Raw genomic sequence first — 19,421 nt, forward strand, 5'->3', positions numbered from 1 at the left:
ATAAAGCATGATTTGAGTTTATTCTAATTGAAACTTTGACAAATATAAACATATTAGGTAGTAGGTAATTATTTTAACGCCGCTGATGCAATGATCAATGTGTTAATTGTAACATAGTGTTTAATAAGTTACTTTGTGTATTGGATGTTAAAAGGTTTTTGTTTTGGATGATATGCGTATACACATTTTGATGCAGATGTTGTACTGAAGAGAAGAGATGACGAAGCAACATACATTGACGAACGCGAAGAGAAAAAATAAACGACAAAAAATGTAAACACGTCAGCGTGCGAGAGAGTACGCATGCGCGGGCGGGAGACCACAACGACGCAGAGCCCGAAGGGGAAGCGGGGTATGAAGGGAGCGGGGCAAAATGCGTCGCACCGCTGCTCCGAGCCGGCTGCGGCTGCTCTTTTCGTCAGTTGGATTTCAGAACATCGAACGGGCGGGCGTGTGTAGGATGGATAGCTAAAGATACCTCGGTTTTTTTTCATCCCGTCTTCTTACAGTGTTTGTTTAATACCTTCCGGCACACTATCCGTGAATCCTTCTCGACGGCGGTGCTTTTAAATTATTTTAGTATTTTGCGTTAATTTTCTAAATCTTGTCTTAACGCCTTTCCGATTTCACGTCGAGAAGGTGGCCGCTCAAGTTTGAAAGCGGCTATACAAGAGTAGCAACACCCACTCGTTACATTATTGTCGCTGTATCTAAGCATCAAGCAAACATCAGAATGGTTAAGAAGATATCTGAAGAAAGTGTAGATAGTGGTAAGTTACTTCTTTTTGATATAGAATTTGTCATGGCGAACAGCCGAGTGCGTTTCATAATTCTACTATTGTGTAATTTTTCCGTTTGTAGACAAGTTACGTGTTACTCCAGTTGGAACTGAAATAGATTGAAATTATACTAGATGAAATTTAGTTTGTTTTCTGTCGTTTCTCTAGTTTTTAATATCAATCAGTTATTCTTTACTGCTATGGGAATTAAGTAGATGACAGATTTATCAACATTAGCTTATCAAAGGTTTGGATTGTAAAACATAAATTGTATTAAAAGCGACAAAAATTACTCTTTTGATGAAAATAACTTGGTAATCATATGTTATAATAATTTATACTGATTTGCGCAAATTCGGTCTGTATTCTTTTGTTTTACAAGCGTTTATCGCTAAAAATTAAGGAAACAAACTATATTTCTTCCAACATATTGTTCGCAGTTTCCTACTTAATGTTGACGTTGCAATTCCTATTGCATTCACAATTGGATTCGTTGTTTTTGAATCGCTTAAAACATAGAATGCCTATTAATAAATCAATACCTACAAATGCAAAAAAATTAAAGAAAACGTACCTACTTGTTTAACGCTGTCCTATTTTCATTCGGCCGATATCGCTGACTTGGCAGAGGTCAATAATCTGTTAATCGGGTTAATTTGTCATCGCAAAGCGAGATTGCGTAATTAAAAACATATTACTTAGAAGACTTGATACTTCTGAAAGTAAAAAAGTTCACTAAATCCATTCGCTAATGTAATTTTATTTTATAAATTGATTTTCAAACTAAAGGTGATACAGTCGTGGACCTTCGCAAGTAAAGTTGGAAGAAATTTAACGAAGCAAAGGCCAATTGTAGCAGTCTCAAATGTCAGAGTTCATTTTGACGCCCGGACGATGACCGGTCACGGAACCCCGGTTGTTTCATAATACCCTTATTTTGAAACACTGTCTGAATCCGGGATGTTTACATAAATATCTTAACAGAAGGTTTTTCACGTCGCCTTCAACGAATATAGACAAATATTAACCAATAAATCGATTGCAAAAAACCTTATTTGTTTAGTTTGTATTATTATTTCCATTTTCTAGTCTATGCCTGTAAAGGCAGAACTTTATACCTCAATTTATCATGTGACTAGCGGTCGCCCGTGACTTCGTCAGGGCAGATTTAAAAAAAAACGTATTCTATAATATGCCCGCGTTCATCAGATATCTTCCGTCCAAATACCATCGCAATCGGTCCAGCCATTTCGGAGACTACCCGGAACAATCGCGGCCTTGTGGGCAGACAGGAAGAAAAAATTAAAAAAAACTGGTTTTTCGTTATCAGAAACGTAAATGCATTATGTGTAGGAAAGTAAACTTTTGGGATTTCTTTTTGCAATGTCGGTATAATAGTCGTTTTTTGACACTAAAATATTTACAGTACACATAGACTGAACAAGCTTTCAATAAACTATTTTGTTGTAATTTTTTACTTATATCATATTATTTAAATTATGTTTACGAAACGCCCACACAGTGCGTTAAAGCTAAGGCGACTTCATACATAACTTGCAAATGGCGACAATGCGTTTTAAATATTCTTAAAAACAGTTTATTAATAAGAATTCTAGTAAGAAAATCCAAATAAATAATGTGGACTATCCTTGATCGAAAACGATATCTCTGTCAAGATTAAATAGCTTCCTGAAGTAGATAGAAATGAAATCTTACGATTGGTAAACCTTAGTTTAAAGATTTAATATTTTGACACCCATATGTCCATATTATTCTTCCACACATGTACATGCCACACATGTACATGACACATGCCAGAACAGCTGGTAGTTCACATGATTCAAGCTAAAATGTCGAGTTAATTGGTACCAAATGTTTACTGAACACAATGTTAAATCTATTTTAATATATTTTCTCAGCATCAAAATTTCTAGTATAAATAGTATATTATATTATTCGACGAATTGTTCTTTAGTTTCTGTATTTCGTATGCAAATCAAAAAGTATTTTATCCAACTTAATAAATTCCAGGATTATAGGCACTGTATGTAATATTATCTTTTGGTCCTACTTTATACGCAAAGAAAGTGAAATACATAATAAGCTAAAGAGAAATTCATGTTTTGAGACGAGTTTTATATCAGAAACTTCCTTCCACATTTGTCGCATTTTATCACGTGTTTTCATGGGTATATAAATTCAATTTTCAATTATGGAATGCGTTTATAATTTGATAAAAGTTTAATTATAGTCGACGAAATGATTCCAACATGGCCGCTCGGGCGAGACGCCCCACGTCTACGGCCAAGGTCACCTCCTAACACCGAACGGCGCACTCGACTTGCATTCACACAAGTACTATAAAAATGGAGTAAGTTGGTATATAACGTGGTATTCGATGTTTGAAAGTATTTTAAATTTAAACGACCGCTATTGAATGAGGGTTACCGATACGATTTTAATAATGCCTAAACGCAATTGTATATACTTGGATTTATAATAATAATATGATCTGTTGCCATGATCTGTGAACTGTGTAAATTCTTATACAAAATGTTTATATGGAAAGTTTCACTAGTACCTAACTTTATGAAATATGGAAATTCCTATTAAAATACCTAATTTCTTGCAGAATGTAAACACGGTAATGTTATTATACATTTGTTTGTGTTATCGAATCGGAGTAACCTTGACCGTGACGGACTTATTGCTGCGTCATGCAGCCCCTCCCTCGCGCTCACCATACCCCGCCAGCGTCCAGCGCTGCGTCTCGTTTGCGAATCGATTTCTCGTTACACATGCACCGAACCCCCTGACATTCCCCTCTCTTGTACCGCCTACGCATCAATATTGCCTTTTATATTGCGTCAGTCCAATGTATCGCTAAATTTTTGCGTGTTTTGATGCGACTGCACATCAGCACGACTTACGATCAAATCTGCACTTTTGTAACAAAACTAAAGAGAGGTACTGGCGCGGCGGATGTAAAATGCGACCACACTTCCTTGATTTACTTGTCCATTCTCTTTTAATATTCATCATTTTTGTCATTAATCTTTGCAATCAAAATGGATCAGTGAAAGCGTAGTCAGTATCAAAAGCGCCCATCATTGTTCCACAGATAACGGGCCGAGTTGACAATGCCAGGCCTACTTGCCAATTACTTCAGCTTTCGTTTCACTATCAGATAGACTTCTGTGACTATTGGATATTTTAATCCTGCACTCGTAATTTTAATATATCTTGCTTGTGTCTGTGATTATTATTTACTTCTGAAAAAACCAACATTTCTAAGGATATATATCTTAGCCTTATACCTATTTTCTTACGTAAATTTCCAAGCAACTATTTCTTTTCTTTTGTGTACGTTCACGGCTGATGAGAAAAAAAATAATGTCAACTTACCATTTGAATTAAATTAATTAACATGCGAAATGTTTATAAATGTAGCTAAATCTCATGCGTATGTGATTAATCTAAAGTTGTTATTTAATATAGAATCCGTTACAGTAAGGGCATAAGTATGCAATTAGAAAGCCGCTGTACCGCCTAAGGGTATACAAAAGTATTGGGTTCGCGTCGATCGCTAAACGAGAGTGCATACAAATGCCCGCCAGATTAGAAAGTAGAAATTCAAAAGTCAAAGGCGCCATGTTGACAATTGCCCATTAAAAACATAAAATCTTACTAATATTATAAGTGCGAATGTTTAGATGGATGTTTGAAGGTATCTCCAGAACGACTGCATGGATTTTTCTAAAATTTGTAACAAGTAACAAGGCTACTAATTAAGCTTTTTTATTTCCCCGTGGACTAGTAACATATTCTTTATTTGAAATTCTTCTTTTCATACAACCTATTAGGTAAAAATCCGTGTATGGTATATTTTTTTATCATTAATAAATTTTTAATTTTCCCTTTATCATAGAATATTGTGAAAGCGTGGTCCTGTTATTATTGACACCAGTTCGTTACTTATACTTTGTTTAGTTATTATATAGCTGTCTAATCACTTTAGAAAGTAATTTTCACTAGCTTTTTCCAATGATTTCACCTCCACAGCGCTTGTAAACAGCCCACTCGTTGTTATTCATCTGCAGATAATATAGCAACGAATAAGAATTACAGATTATAAATATTCGCAGGGGACACAGAGACAGGGGATATTTCCTCTTCCTACGCATCCCTACTCCTCCGCCAAATCGACCTCGACCATCCATTTATTACATGAAAAGTGTGGGTAGGGGAAGAGGACTAAATTTTAGCATCCAGTAAGCACACTTACGAAACGCAAAATTTCTTCGACTTCAAGCCTTACTGAGAATGTTATCTATACTTTAATTTATCTCTTAAATCTCGTCATGTCTGTTAATACTGCAAGATGGCTGACGATTTCGAAAGACTTTGTTGAATCGATTCGACATCTGTTGCGTAATCGCCACGTTGACTGCGAGTTGCCTCATTCCGCCACGTGGCGCTACACGCAAACACGCCTCTTGTCTTTGATCAGCTTTTTTTTTCTTAGAAACATGCGATATAGTTATAAGTAAATAAGAGTATGCATTTTGATTAATGCTTTGATTACATTAAACACAATAAATAATTATTTTTTGCAATAAACACATTATTCGATGAGGATATTACTTTTGTAATTTGAAATTATTATGACCTAGTTGTCGTACTCAACTTTCTTCATTGTTATCAGAGCTCCGCTCAGAGTTGAACTCGAAATACTACAGAAACTGAGCAGAGCAGTTAAGTCTATGACTACTAAGTCACGAGGCCTTTGTAAGTAAACAATGACTAAATGTGAATTGTGAATCACGTAATGGAAAAAAATATCTAACATTTTTATACTTTAGATAAAATCGCTTTATATTCGCAATTAAATTGTCGAATTTATTTGTCACAACGGAAATGGACTAATTAAAAACAACTAAATTGTATACTTCATTACAATATGTCCTTGTTAGTTTGAAGTTTAAATGCGACATTTGTTTAACTAATCGTGATTATGCCGATGTGGGTGCGCCGTTCTTTGTTGAGCTACGATTGCGTTCTGTATAACAATGTTCAGAAGTTATTTTATTATGGTTTTTAACGACTCTTTGTTACGGTACGTTGAGTTATTCCGTTGAAAACTATAACCAAAACTAGTTGATATAGTAAGTGTACTGCGTTATTGTAAAACACATGGCAAGGACATTTATATATAACATATACTATAATCTTACTAATATTATAAATGCGAACATTTGGATGGACGGATAGATAGATGGATGGATGGATAGATATATGCTTAAACAAATGGTATGGTAATGGTATCTCCGGAACGGCTCAACGGATATTGATGAAATTTTGCACAGATATAGAACATACTCTGGAAGAACACATAGGCTATTAATTATTTTTTCTAATTCCGCGCGGATGACGTCGTGGGCGACAGTTACTCATAAATAAGTTAATATTTTTATGTGCAAATCTCACGGTTCAGAGTGGAAATATATGAATCTCTGGACTTTTTACCATTTGGGTAATTATTATCAACACATTGGGATTTGAGCTGCTAACCAACATCCAGGTCCGCTTCAGACTTTTTCATATACTAAATGTTTTAAAACGATACATTGTTAGTAATAGCATTTGTGGAGAGGGCTTATTAACAATGGTATAATGAAACGCAGTGCGTCGTTCGTATAATTAATATAGGAATATAGAGCAATTTGTAAACAGGAAACGTTCATATGAAATTGTCGATTGCGAGATAGTAGCACCACATAAAACGTTTTTAATTATTCCTATTACGATTCTAATGTTTAAAAATAGAATATATTTCAATTTAAAACGCAGTTAATTATTAGTAAAAAAATAAAAAAATAAAGAGCGTCGGTGGCTCAGGGGTCAAGCACTTGACTTGCAATCTGCAGGTCCTGGGTTCGAATCCATGAACCAATGTGTTTTTCGATTTCCGATTTACATATGTACATTTATCCGACGTTCTTGCGGTGAAGGAAAACTGCACATATCTGAGAAGAAATTCAAAGATATGTGTGAAGTCAACTAAACCGCACTTGGCCAGCGTGGTTGTCTATGGCCTAGTCACCTTTAACTCAGGGTCCGAGCCCCTCAGTAGGGACATATAGTGAGCTGATGATGAAATAAATAAATATAATTATTTTCAACCACTATTTTTTGTATGAGTAATAAATCTTATCTTCACTTGTGATAATAGATAAAGTAACCTTGTAAATGACTGAATTACATTTATATCACAAATGGTCAAGGATTTACATGATTTTAAGCGCATTTCTAAGTTATAATAATAATGAAGCCTTTTTATTTCCATATTTAAATAACTATTTACACGAGTAGTATTTTGTTAGTAATTTGCTTACATTTATATCAGTATTGTTAGATTTGTGGGTGAAGGCCACCATCTTTTCCAATCATTCCTGTTCCTGCCTAGAGACAATCCAGTCCCTCCCTACTTCATCTATAATGTCATCAGACCACCGTTTATTTGGCCTACCTACATATCTTTTTCCACTTGGCTATTTCTAAGTTAATACAATGTAATCACTCATCCAGATTGAAAAAAAAAACTCAAGAATAAAATATATAAAGAATTATAAATGCCACAGAGTATTAAACCACTACAACTGTATTTTTACCGCGTGGTTATATATAAACATATTGGTTTTATTTCAACCTTACAGTTCTTAAAATAGAGTATAAATTCCAATAACAAGACAGTTGTGATAGCGTATATATGTCACGTATTCTTTAGATACTGGCTTGTAATCATTATATCTGTATTCAAGACATAGATTGAGTAAAATATGAGGAAGAAATACATACATAACATACGATTCTGCCGTACGTCGTTAAGTATTTCCTTAATCATTCCTTAGTGTAGATTTCTCATATTAAATGTATATTTAGAATTTCTTAAAGTGTAACAGGCCTATAAAGGCTTTCAGAAACAAGGATTTAGTTTGTTATTGCAACGAAAGAATATTGCGTACTGCGTAATTATACGTATGATTTGTTGCTTTGTTTCATTAATTATACAATTTACGATAATAGACTAACTATTGTTAAATAGTAATTACGTAGAGATACAGTTCAGTATTCAAATAGTGTAGCAATTTCAAGAGTTAAACGACGCGTTGGGGACCTGTCTTATAATATAAGTTCTATAATTTTTAGGTCTACTAGTAATAAAACTTTTTTGACAGCCGTAAATTCAAATTTCTAGTATAACAGTTTTATTTGTTTACCACATTTCTCTAACTCCGTATCATGAATGAACTTTAAATTTATCCCGGACAACATTAAATCTTACTACTGACTAGTATAGAGGTAGATAGAATCCAAGACCTCGAGCATACGTGGGCAGCGGCCGCTGGGTGCGCCGGTCACCGACCCCGCTTTGTTTGCCAACTCAGCTGCAGTCACGCCACGCTACGATACGTCACATAGTATTCATGCCGATTGACGACATCTGTACCCTTCGATAAAAACCTTTTTGTTCCCCAGCCATTATATTTGTTTAATTGTAATATTATTATGACACAAAAAACTATTATTTGATCATGCACAAACTGACATAATAAATAAAATATCTAAATTCCAGTGTAATAATATAAGAGGCGGTAAATATAGTAAAGTACAGACCAAAGGATAATTGGTCTACTAATTACTAGAAGAGTCAGCGTTTAAACTAGGCTAAATTCTTCAAAACAACGTCAACTCTAGTCAGCGAAATGAAAAATTGCTAAAATAGCAAAATAAGATAAACTGAGAAAGAAAGTTGTGTAATTCAAATAAATATTGGAAAAAATAGCCCGTTATTCAAGATAGCATTTTTTTATTTAAAAAAAAAAACAAATAAATACGCATTTGTATTATAATGCATGACGTTTTGTTTCACAGATAAAATATTACATCAGTGTTCTAATAAATGTTACACGAATTTAGATCAATTCTACAAGACCTACAAAGCGTGCAGCTAACGGCTACTCTGTTACGGTGAATTTAATTTACGTACTTGCATATGCGTGATTTAAATATCAATTTAATTCCATTTAAAACTTAAATGATTTTTTCTTCATTTTGATCTTATAAATAAACGGCTGTCGTTATTTAGTTCAAATTTCGAATTCAATGACATGCAAAATGTAAACAATCGGTTGCCATGGAGATCTGAAAGGGAGCCGAACGACAAAAGAGTTCGTACGCCAAGGACATATGAGATTTCTTATTTATTTTGTCCGTGCAAAATGTGTACCAAAATGACAGCTTTAATGTCACAAATGTTGAACCAGTGAAATTGGAAATAATTTACAGTTTCATAAATAAAGTGTATTATTACTTTTAACAGAACGATTTAGATATGAGATATAAACTAATTATTAATTTAACTTTCTACAAAGTAAAAGTGTAGCTGTATAATAGGTTCAATAAAATGAGTTTTCAAGGTAAATTGAATTTTTTTTATGGAAGCATTGAATAGAAATTGTACCAACTTATCGTGTGAACGCATTAGTAAATTAGTCTGCAAAAACTTAATACCTACGCAGGCGATTTGGATTTCTCGTCCGTCCTTACTATTATTCTAATTTAATGGTTCACAACTGGAAACTAGTTTCTTCTAGAAGCGAATTATTGATTTCATGACTACTATTTAATATGACGCACGTTGTTCCTAAAACGACGCACACATGTTAATGTATTTACATAAAATATTCCTCTAATCAACAGGAAGTTTGATGTCTCTTCTTATCTTTGTATGTATCATTTGGTCTGTTTAATTGATCCGACTTGAAATTTCATAAAAACCCAGTTCCAATGTAAATGTCCATCCTAATTTCACACTTACAGTGGTTAACCTGCAGAATTTGTGTTGTTGCAGGAGTAGGCCGCTGCAGCAGCCAGTCGGGCAGCGAGCGTGACTCGGACGGCGGCAGCGGTGCGCGGGCTGAGCCCTCCGCTCCCATGGCCATCGCCGACAGCGAGGAGCTGCAGCGCCGCAAGGAGGAGGCCCGCAGGAAGCGCCGCAGGAAGAAGCGCTCCGGCAGCTCCGTCGTCACTTCGTGCTTCCAAGGTCAGGCTCAATTCTCTTACAATATTACCAATGCGACGGAAAGAAGCGTGTCTATTACTTTTAGAGATGTACTTCTGTAGAATATATGATTATTTTTTTTCTTTCGACGACGTGGCTTCCATCAAAAAATAAATTAAACTTAAATGTGGTGCTCTTTAGTCGTTACGTAAATAACTTTAGGTAAATAAGTAAGTAAGAATGATGTAGAATTTCCACTTTTAATTAAATCGTACTAAGTAAAAAAAATATTTGTTATTCAAATGAAATCGACCTCATTCCTTTCAATTCAAGATTGCGTTTTGATTAAAACAAATTATCGAAATAAAGACATTGATAACCTGAATACCTAAGTTAAATAATTTTACCGGCAATTATTTTACCATTTTCCTTTTTTTTATAGCTTTTTAAATTATGTTGTCTTACTTATTGTATTATAATTATGTTAATAATGCTATTCTAAAGATATAAAAATAGAATCATTACAAGTCGACGTCATACCGAGTAATTAAATTATATCCAAACAGAACTACGATAGACTAAGTGTCCTCAAAACTGGACTAATGTCAATATGTTGACATAAAAACTTCCTTAATTATCATTTTTGGTCAATATTAAATGTTTTACAAGGAAATTACGTCTACAAATATAGTACAGCGTAGGAGTTTATTTTGGTCCAGTAAGACTTTAGTACTACATAATATTTTAGTCATTAAATATTCAAGCAAAATCCATAAACAGGTATATAAAAATCAAAAGGATTCTCTCTACATATATGGATATTATGAGGTCATGTTGTCGCCCACTGACCGTACCTTATTAGCTAGCCAGTCTGCATACAGTCTTCAAACGTATTAGTCATATGATAAAATGTTCTATGTCTGTTGTCGAGTTAAACAATGCAGATATTTTAAAAAATGTACAAAGAATTATATTCACTTCCCACTTAGGATCGATAATCAAACAGCACAGTCATAATGCGATCTATTATGTAACGAATGTTTGTTGCTATGAAAAATCTTACTTAAACGTGAGTAAAATTTCATGTAGTCATTTTACCGATGGGTAGGAAATAAACTTCCTTAACTGTATAATCAATGCATAGTAACAGTTAGGTAATTGGCGAGCCAGACATACGAATACATTGCTAGGGCTTCAGTCGGATGTTTTTGCTTACCTTCAACTGTTGTATAAGCATTCGCAAAGCTATTGTTCTCATTACTGTAATTACGTACGGTAAAGACGTATATTTGTCAACATTTTCACGAGAAAATATCTATCAATATTATTACATTGTTTTATGTTTCACCCTTATTATGTAATTGTTTGTGGAATTATTTTGTTCAACACTGACCAATTCTTTAGTCGTGAGAACTAAAAACTATTCTCTGTTGTATGTATAATAAAAAACTAGAGTAGTAGCAATTGTTAACAAGTGATTAAACATTATTCAAATTATAATCTGCCTTTGTCGTGTCCGCACCCTCGACGAAATGAAATTGCTTTTGTCCACACATGTTGATGGAAATTAGGGAGCAATTCTCTGAGCGGATTCTATTGGTCAAGGGTACAACCCTAGCTAAAACTTGTCCAAACAGCAATGTTAATACATCGAAATATTGCGTCATTTGTAAATGTAATGATAAACATTGAATGACGTCATTGTTTATGTACAGTTTATTGGAAAGTTTTTATAAAGAAAACATATTGAATTTCCATATATCTCGCGTAATTTTCGTGTTTTCGTCTGTCTCATGATAAGAGTTATCTATAATAAATTATTCTATTAGCAGAAATATAAGAAAGGACTAACTAATAGACTATATATCAACTTTGGATAAGCTTGATAATTAATATAGCAAAGCGGCTACACAGACAATAGAGAATATTAAGTGTTTGTTTGTTTTGATACAGATCTGTACAAGCTGACAGGGGAGGTGCTGGGCGAGGGCGCGTACGCATCTGTGCAGACATGCGTCAACATCTACACGGGCCGAGAGTTTGCAGTGAAGATCATAGACAAGGTGCCCGGCCACGCCCGCGCCCGGGTGTTCCGCGAGGTGGAGACATTCCACTACTGTCAGGGACACCCCAACATCATCCAGCTCATTGAATTCTTTGAGGACACCGACAAGTTCTATCTTGTCTTTGAAAAGGTAATTATCTTTCTCATTATAAGAATGATTGGCTATGGTATGGGATATGACCGATAATCTTGATTCCTGGCGATAACTTACGTATTTGTAGCTTAAGGAGTACTTGCTCCTTAGTCGATATTAAATTTCGGTAGGGACTAACTAGCGTTTCACTAACATTCGCATGTTATGCCAAAAGTAATTTTTTATTCTTTGCAAAAATGACAAAAACACAATTTAGTTTGGTACTGTATTATGTTTCATTTTGTTTCATTATTCTGTTAAGTTTTACATATGGACAATAAGAGTTGCTTATGTTATTGTTAAAAAGTACGGTGTATTTTTTAATAGTTTTATTTCAAATTTATTAGATAAACAAATCTGATTAGGAATATTTTACTATACTAAAGTACTTCTAATACAATTTGTATTAGGTATTTATATCTTAACGCATAAATTTCCATCCATTTTGTTATCAAATCCGGCATGATATCTATCGTATGTTCTAACCGATTTATTATGATAGTTTATTTTGAGATTTTTATATATTCAAATAATGATGCCGCATGGGATTTAAACCTATTTAACAAATTCATAATTTTAAGCATAGTATCATAATGTAACAAAGTATCTAATTTATTTGATGTTATATTTATACAAAATCCTAGGTTACCATTAGATCCTCTATAGATTATATCAGTCTTCAAAGTCGATTCAATCATTGCTAGGTGAACCCATGTTTATTTGCTCCTTAACACAATCTCTTTACGAACGAAGTGTATATATCGTGTGTATATGACGTAAACACTGCGCCACTAGAATGTCAAACACCTGTAGCTAGTTGCTATACAGTTCATTCCACCGTTCCAGAAAGTTCGATGCGTCACGCCCACTTAGATACGCTTTTCTTGTATAGCACATGTTGTGTACTTTATAAATATTATAAATTGACACATTTCATACATTGATTCAAGTGTTTTGATTGATAAATTTATTTTTACTTTTACAATGTTTATTTGGTAGATGTGTACCTATCCTACTTTGTTATAGGTACATAAGTAAATGTCTTGTTGAATAACTTATGTAAAATAGAACATGGCATTACTTATGTGAGCTGCTTACGTCTTTGATGCCTGTCAACAAAAATGCAGATTGTTGCGTCACAAAACACTTCCGTGCCAATTCAACAGCAATCGTACTTTCTTACAACGTTTATAGAATTTAATGGAAAATTATGAGAAATATATCTTGTCGAACATCGGAAGTGAAATGACATGTAACTTGAATTACCGCTTAAATTATCGAGTTTGAACCGATCTAAAGATCGCAATAGTTATCTAAAAACATGATCTTTTTTATATCATAAGGTGCCAAATGAGCGAGCGGCCGCCTGAAATCGCTGAAATAGCGAAGTGACCGTTGCCCATAGACATACGCAATTGCATATACCTTTAATCGACGGAGGAGAGGATAGACAGAAATAAAATATTTTCCCTTTCCATCCATCCTCTCATACGGAAAGTCCACTTCCACTTCCCATCCTTTCCTTATAAGAAAAAGGGTGGGTAGGTAAGGAGGACTAAATTAGGCCTCTGAGACGCACACTAATCAAACGAAACGCGGAATTGCTTCCACTTCACACATGTCTTCTGTGTGATCTATGTTTAGAGGGCAATTGAATAGTTTCATGTACTTACTTCGGATTGTATTACGTAATTATAATATTATTCAGTACGATCTTAATAATAGAATATTGATAACGGATATTAAAAGTTAAATAACAATGTTACTTAAAAACAGACATTAGTGACTCACATCGGGGCGCGTGTTGTCGCGTGTTGACACATTCAACACTTTTAGCGTATGATAATGTATCATTGTTTGGGGAATGTTCCGCCGATTTACCTCATTGTGATGTAAACAAATGTATGTAAACATAACTCATGTGGGGGCTTCGTTAGCACATGACAAGGTGACACTGTCCATACAGACAATAGCGATGTGTTTTGATTATCAGAATTTTTATAACGATATTTGAATTTAGCATTAGTGATCAAATCTTACGATCAGTTACAAATCATATGAGATCTTTAAAGAGATGTTATCCTTTCCCTCGCATAGGTCGTAGTGTGGTTAAAACATGTTTTCACACTAAATTACGACTTAGGGGCCTTCAAGAAAAGAGTGTACACCTTCCTTAAAGGCCGGCAACGCATCTGCGGTTCCACTGGCGTTGCGGATGTCCATGGGCGTCGGATCAAATAATATTAGGCGATTCCTTGCTCGTTTGCCCCCTTCTCCGATAAGAAAATAAGTTGACATTTGTTTTGTATTGTTTCAGATCAACGGTGGTCAGCTGCTGTCGCGTATCCAGGAGCATCATTATTTCTCGGAGCCGCAGGCGGCTGAGATAGTGCGCGAGATCGCAAACGCGCTGCACTTCCTGCACGGCAAGGGTGTGGCTCACCGCGACCTCAAGCCGGAGAACATCCTGTGCGTGCACCGCGACAGACTGTGCCCCGTCAAGATCTGCGACTTCGATCTCGGCAGCGGCATCAGCTTCACCTCCAGCCTCGCCAGCCCGCTCGCCACGCCGCAGCTCATGACACCGGTATGCGTAAACACATTAACTCACAGATATATTATGACACTCGTGACGATAACATTGTTATGACATTGAACGTCGAAGTGTCTGCCGGATACTAAAAATAATAATAAAAAATCTTTTTCAACCATAGTAAGACTAAATAAAACTAAAATGTCGATGTTAAAGTTGTCTAGTATGAAACAATAACATATCTCACGCCCGTAAGCCCGAGGGGTAGACAGAGACCACGGACTTTCCTTTGGCTGACACACCTCCCTCGTTTTATTCATACTTCTACGCAAACATCGGTTTCGGATGTTCTTAAGACTGCCCTTCTTGAGTATTTCATATAAACACGTGTACTTTAAAATGAAATGAAAATGTAGATCGAAGAGTTAACAATACGTTTATTTGTTAGGTGGGCAGCGCGGAGTTCATGGCGCCGGAGGTGGTGTCGCTGTTCGCGGGCTCTGCGGCGACGCACTACGACAAGCGGTGCGACTTGTGGTCGCTCGGCGTGATCGCTTACATACTGCTGTGCGGTTATCCGCCGTTCCGCGCCGACTGCGGCAACGACTGCGGCTGGGAGCGCGGCGAGAACTGTCGCGCCTGTCAGGAGCTGCTCTTCACCACTATACAGGTACGTGCACCAACATAACCCAACTTTACGCATATAAGTACTAAAATCACATCCGCCAAAGACATATGAACTTACATCAACAATACAGCTAGTAAAGAAAGTACCAAATGTTAAAGATTTTCTGTTTGTGACCTTCGTATGTTTGTATTACAGGAGGGTCGATATTCATTCCCGGAGGAGGAGTGGGCCAACATATCTTGGGAGGCGAAGGAGCTGATCGGGCAACTACTGGTACGTGAAGCTTCGCATCGGCTGAGTGCCGAGCGCGTGCTGCAGCACCCCTGGCTGCGCCGCGCCGGCCCAGCCGACAGCCGCGCCGCGCCGCCGCTCAACACCCCGCGCAACATGCAGCGGTATGTATACACTGACTCTAACACTATCTTTGAAATCTCTTCTATAAGCAACTTTTTGTTTGTCAATGGGCTACTTGGTCTTACAAATTTACAGTATCAAAATCACTAGATAGCGCAATATTTACAAATGTCTCTTCCATAAAAAAATTAAGCAATTTTTATAAATTGTATTGTTAAACATTTGTATTGTATTGTTACAGCAATATGTCGGCTCGCAACCTGTCCAACTTCGCGGAATCGGCGATGGCGGTGAACCGCGTCATTCAGCAGCACTTCTCCATGAACTACTCGTACATGGAGCGTCCGGCGGGCGCGCTGCGCTCCAGCAAGTCGTGCCACCCCAGCCCCGACATCTTCGAGGACGAGCTGGAGCGTGCCGGCGTCGCGCTGCAGCGCTGCATGGACGAGTGCTGCCCGCCGCTCGGTCTCTCGCCGCCGACCGAGTCCCAGCTGCTGCGTCGTCGTCTGCAGCAGCCGACCGACAAGTCTGTGCAAGTGCACTAAACCACCCCCCCACCGCCACCGATACGCCCTCAACGATCATGCTACCGACCTACAAGTGAAACGTCATACTAAAGACAGTTCTATTATCTAGTTTGTGAGCGGATGAATCCAAGTAAACCTTGTAAGGAGTAGTATATTTGTCTGTAACTTTAGCTGTAAGCACATGGGTCGGCTTTATGCTTAAAGTGTCCGGTTTGGGATCTGAGGACTCGAATGTCTTGCTAGTGTTTGTGCACTGTACCCGCCGATTTGCCTCGGCCAACATTGTGCGGTTGTGCTTCTCGGTCTCCCCTGTGACGTCACACCTAGCGAACGAACACGCCGCGAGCGCGTGTCAGTGATCCGTCACATTCCATCGAACGCCGCAGTACAAGATTCGATCCCCACCGCGTTGTGAAGACCCCCCTAATGTATCGCTTGCGACCGCAACTAAAGATCCTTGTCAAAACATAAAAAACTAATTTCGCACTCGATTTTATTGTTAATAAAAAACTTTGAGTACAATTTATACCTCGAAAGTCTATGCAAAGTTCATTTTTTTAAATTTTAATTGTCTAGTGTGAAATTAGCATAAAAACGTAAAAAAAACATTTGGAGAGTATATTTAGGTTAGTATATAGGCAAAGATCTGTCGCTGGTGTCGCAAGCGACCTAGGACAGTTATTTAAAAAGTCGCTGCAACGTCCGATCAAAGCTTAAGATTCAGGTAGATGTTTCGAATCTTGTCGCAACATGAAGTTAAACCGATGTTTACTATATGTTATAATTTGAAAGAAGGGCTAAAAATGTACCTAATAATATAACTGCTGTTTTTGTTTATTGTTTTGTAGATTATTAATATTTGTAAATTAACTTACTGACAATTGATGGTTCGAATTCCAGTGGTTTCATACGGTTAGCCAAATAGTGTCGACTCGTAAATACCGTTCCGTTAAGAGCATGATTTATTGATGTTCAATAAAGCATTAAATTGAACGGCTAGTTAGATACTAGGCATTTCCGGTGTCGGCTTTTATGTGACTTCGACATAAAATTCGGCTAATATTTGTCCCAAGCCGAGTGTAAGAAGTTGCAATATAAGTAGTGGATGGGGCGTTGCGGCCACTGGACCGAGCGACGGCGACGGCACTTCTTCCAGTGAGACACGTTCGTTCGCGACTCTACTGTCAACGGTACTTATACCTTTAACAGTTTTATTTGAGCCTTTTAAAGATATATTTTTATGGATAAATAAAAACGACTGAATAGTTTTTATCGATATGTAGATTGTATTTGTGAGTTTGTTGCGGAGACCGTTGGTCGATAAAATCGTATTATATGAAACATAGTTGTGCTGAACTGTACATTATATTCGATAACAGATTATTTTCATTTTGTTTTTCTCTCCGGATTTATGAAATCCGCTGTACAGAGAGGAGCTTATTGTGTGATCGACTTCCGTTCGTGGCCTATCCTTTATTTTGTTGTATAAAAACGATGTGTTAAATTTTGTTACTTTTCGATAGCGTGTTCGGAAACTAGTCTGTTATGTGATTGTTTTGCATTTTTACCAACCAACCACATCTCATTAATTAAGATTGAATCGAGCTAAGTTTTATACGGGAGTCAAGAGAAATATGTGACATTTTGGCTTAAGAATGTTTCGAGACTGCAGTCCGGCGCATGTATAAAATATATTTATGTTATTAGTAATACATACTATATAAATTCTAGGGTGAAAATATCTGTCTTAATTAGGAGTAAGCAAAATCTCTGTAGTAGGATCTACATCAAAGTATTTTGAATCTTTAAAATTTTAGACTACACAACACCCAATGTGTCTTCCATTGTTTTGTTACAAATTTACAACAAAAAAAATGTCAAATCAAAGCAGTTTATAAAATCATTTTGGAATTGTAATTCAATTGTTTTTCATATGTTTAAATCTGTATACATGTACTCGAATGTAGTAAGCCAGAAATGGGGGGTGTTTCGCTTTTTTTATAGAAATATAATTAATTTTGTACTTGTTGTGAAAGGGAGACCTTGTGAACTGAATTAAATGAAATGTCATATATTTTGTTCTACTTGAACAGTGTTGGTTAAGTGTTGCATGGTGTTCCATGGAGCTGCCATATAATTGTGATCAGTTTGAATACTTTTTGTAATAACGGAGAATGAAGTGTTGAGATAATGTTAAGAGTAGACCTGCTAGTTTGTAATCCTGCATGGAAGTTTGATTGGGGGAGAGGTGAGCGCAGCGCCACCTATGTTAGAACATTATAATTTCTATTTCCACAAATTTTATGTATTTTTCTTTATCAATTGTAATTGTAATGTTTTTTTTAACCTCTCCGTTGGCTTTATCCAATCAAATTGAAACTTTCGCAGAACTTTGTTAAAATTTTGTTTCGACTAAATCATTGATTTAAAACTCATTGAAATACAAATGTTTGAATTTCCAAAAGTGTGTTTTAATAAACCTTTAAATCCCAATTTCCTAGTAGGTACCTGGAAAAAAGTGAATTGCAGATGCGATGCCTAAAATTAAAGTAACGCAAATAAATAGAAAATAGAGTTTTACCTTTCTATTCCTTCTTTTGTTAAATCATTATCCCTTTTCCCTCTTTATTAGTAAAACAACATAAAATGTTATTTGCAATCTGTGGCAATACCAAAATGTACTCCGACTCGGAAGATAGAAATCCTCGTCATAATGTGGAAAACATATAGAACAAAGAGTAAGTATAGTCCAGTAATTATAAGTAAGTAGTATAGTCTGGTATGAAATTAATTATAATGGCAAAAGCAGTTTCATTAAAAATGAGTTGTAAAAGTAAAAAAGAATATCTGGGCCAGTGGGAGAGGCGCTGCTATTACAGTAAATTCTATATCTATCTAAATGTAATTGTAAAACTTAAATGTGCATTGAAAATGGCATAAAAGACATGACAGCTATAGTATGAAAAGGATCTTGTAACTTTTGATGTTGACAGAAGGGCGCTAGTGAGCTGTCTATAAGTCTATAATTTAGTTTAATGTTCACCGGGACAGATATCCGTGTTGACCTATAATATAATGTCAAACGCCCTCTTGGCAGGTTTAATATATTCGTAGTCGGACTACACTGGGTAATTTATAAAGAAAGTACATTAGTTATTGAATAGTATAGTAAAAATATAAGATATATGGGCAGGCTTTCGTCGCCAGACTCATATAACGAGATGCAAATAGCCTTATTACATCGTGATTATCTTTACTGCATTCAGAATGATTTATGTAATGCGTTTCGAAACACTTGATTAGTTGTGTCAGTTATTTGTTTTATATTAAAATGAAAT

General features: G+C 36.0%; 1 protein-coding gene across 1 annotated transcript; it reads left to right on the plus strand.

Moving 5' to 3' along the window:
- Positions 1 to 412: 412 nt before the first annotated feature.
- Lk6 (MAPK interacting serine/threonine Lk6 kinase) lies at positions 413 to 18,547 on the plus strand. Its single transcript, XM_013322472.1, has 7 exons — positions 413 to 770; positions 9,694 to 9,885; positions 11,797 to 12,038; positions 14,359 to 14,628; positions 15,023 to 15,244; positions 15,398 to 15,597; positions 15,798 to 18,547. Exons 1-7 carry the CDS (start codon positions 734 to 736, stop codon positions 16,099 to 16,101), a joined length of 1,467 nt encoding a protein of 488 aa, XP_013177926.1. The 5' UTR covers positions 413 to 733; the 3' UTR covers positions 16,102 to 18,547.
- The last annotated feature ends 874 nt before the right edge of the window (positions 18,548 to 19,421 follow it).

This window comes from Papilio xuthus, unplaced genomic scaffold, assembly GCF_000836235.2.
Source record: "Papilio xuthus unplaced genomic scaffold, Pxut_1.1 DF825928.1, whole genome shotgun sequence".
NCBI classification, from domain to species: domain Eukaryota; kingdom Metazoa; phylum Arthropoda; class Insecta; order Lepidoptera; family Papilionidae; genus Papilio; species Papilio xuthus.

Excerpts from the sequence above, each read along its gene's own strand:
- Lk6 (XM_013322472.1), top strand. The coding sequence starts at position 734 with ATGGTTAAGAAGATATCTGAAGAAAGTGTAGATAGTG. Across the intron at positions 771-9,693 it reads TGAAGAAAGTGTAGATAGTG|GAGTAGGCCGCTGCAGCAGC; the intron begins GTAAGTTACTTC and ends GTGTTGTTGCAG. Across the intron at positions 9,886-11,796 it reads CGTCACTTCGTGCTTCCAAG|ATCTGTACAAGCTGACAGGG; the intron begins GTCAGGCTCAAT and ends GTTTTGATACAG.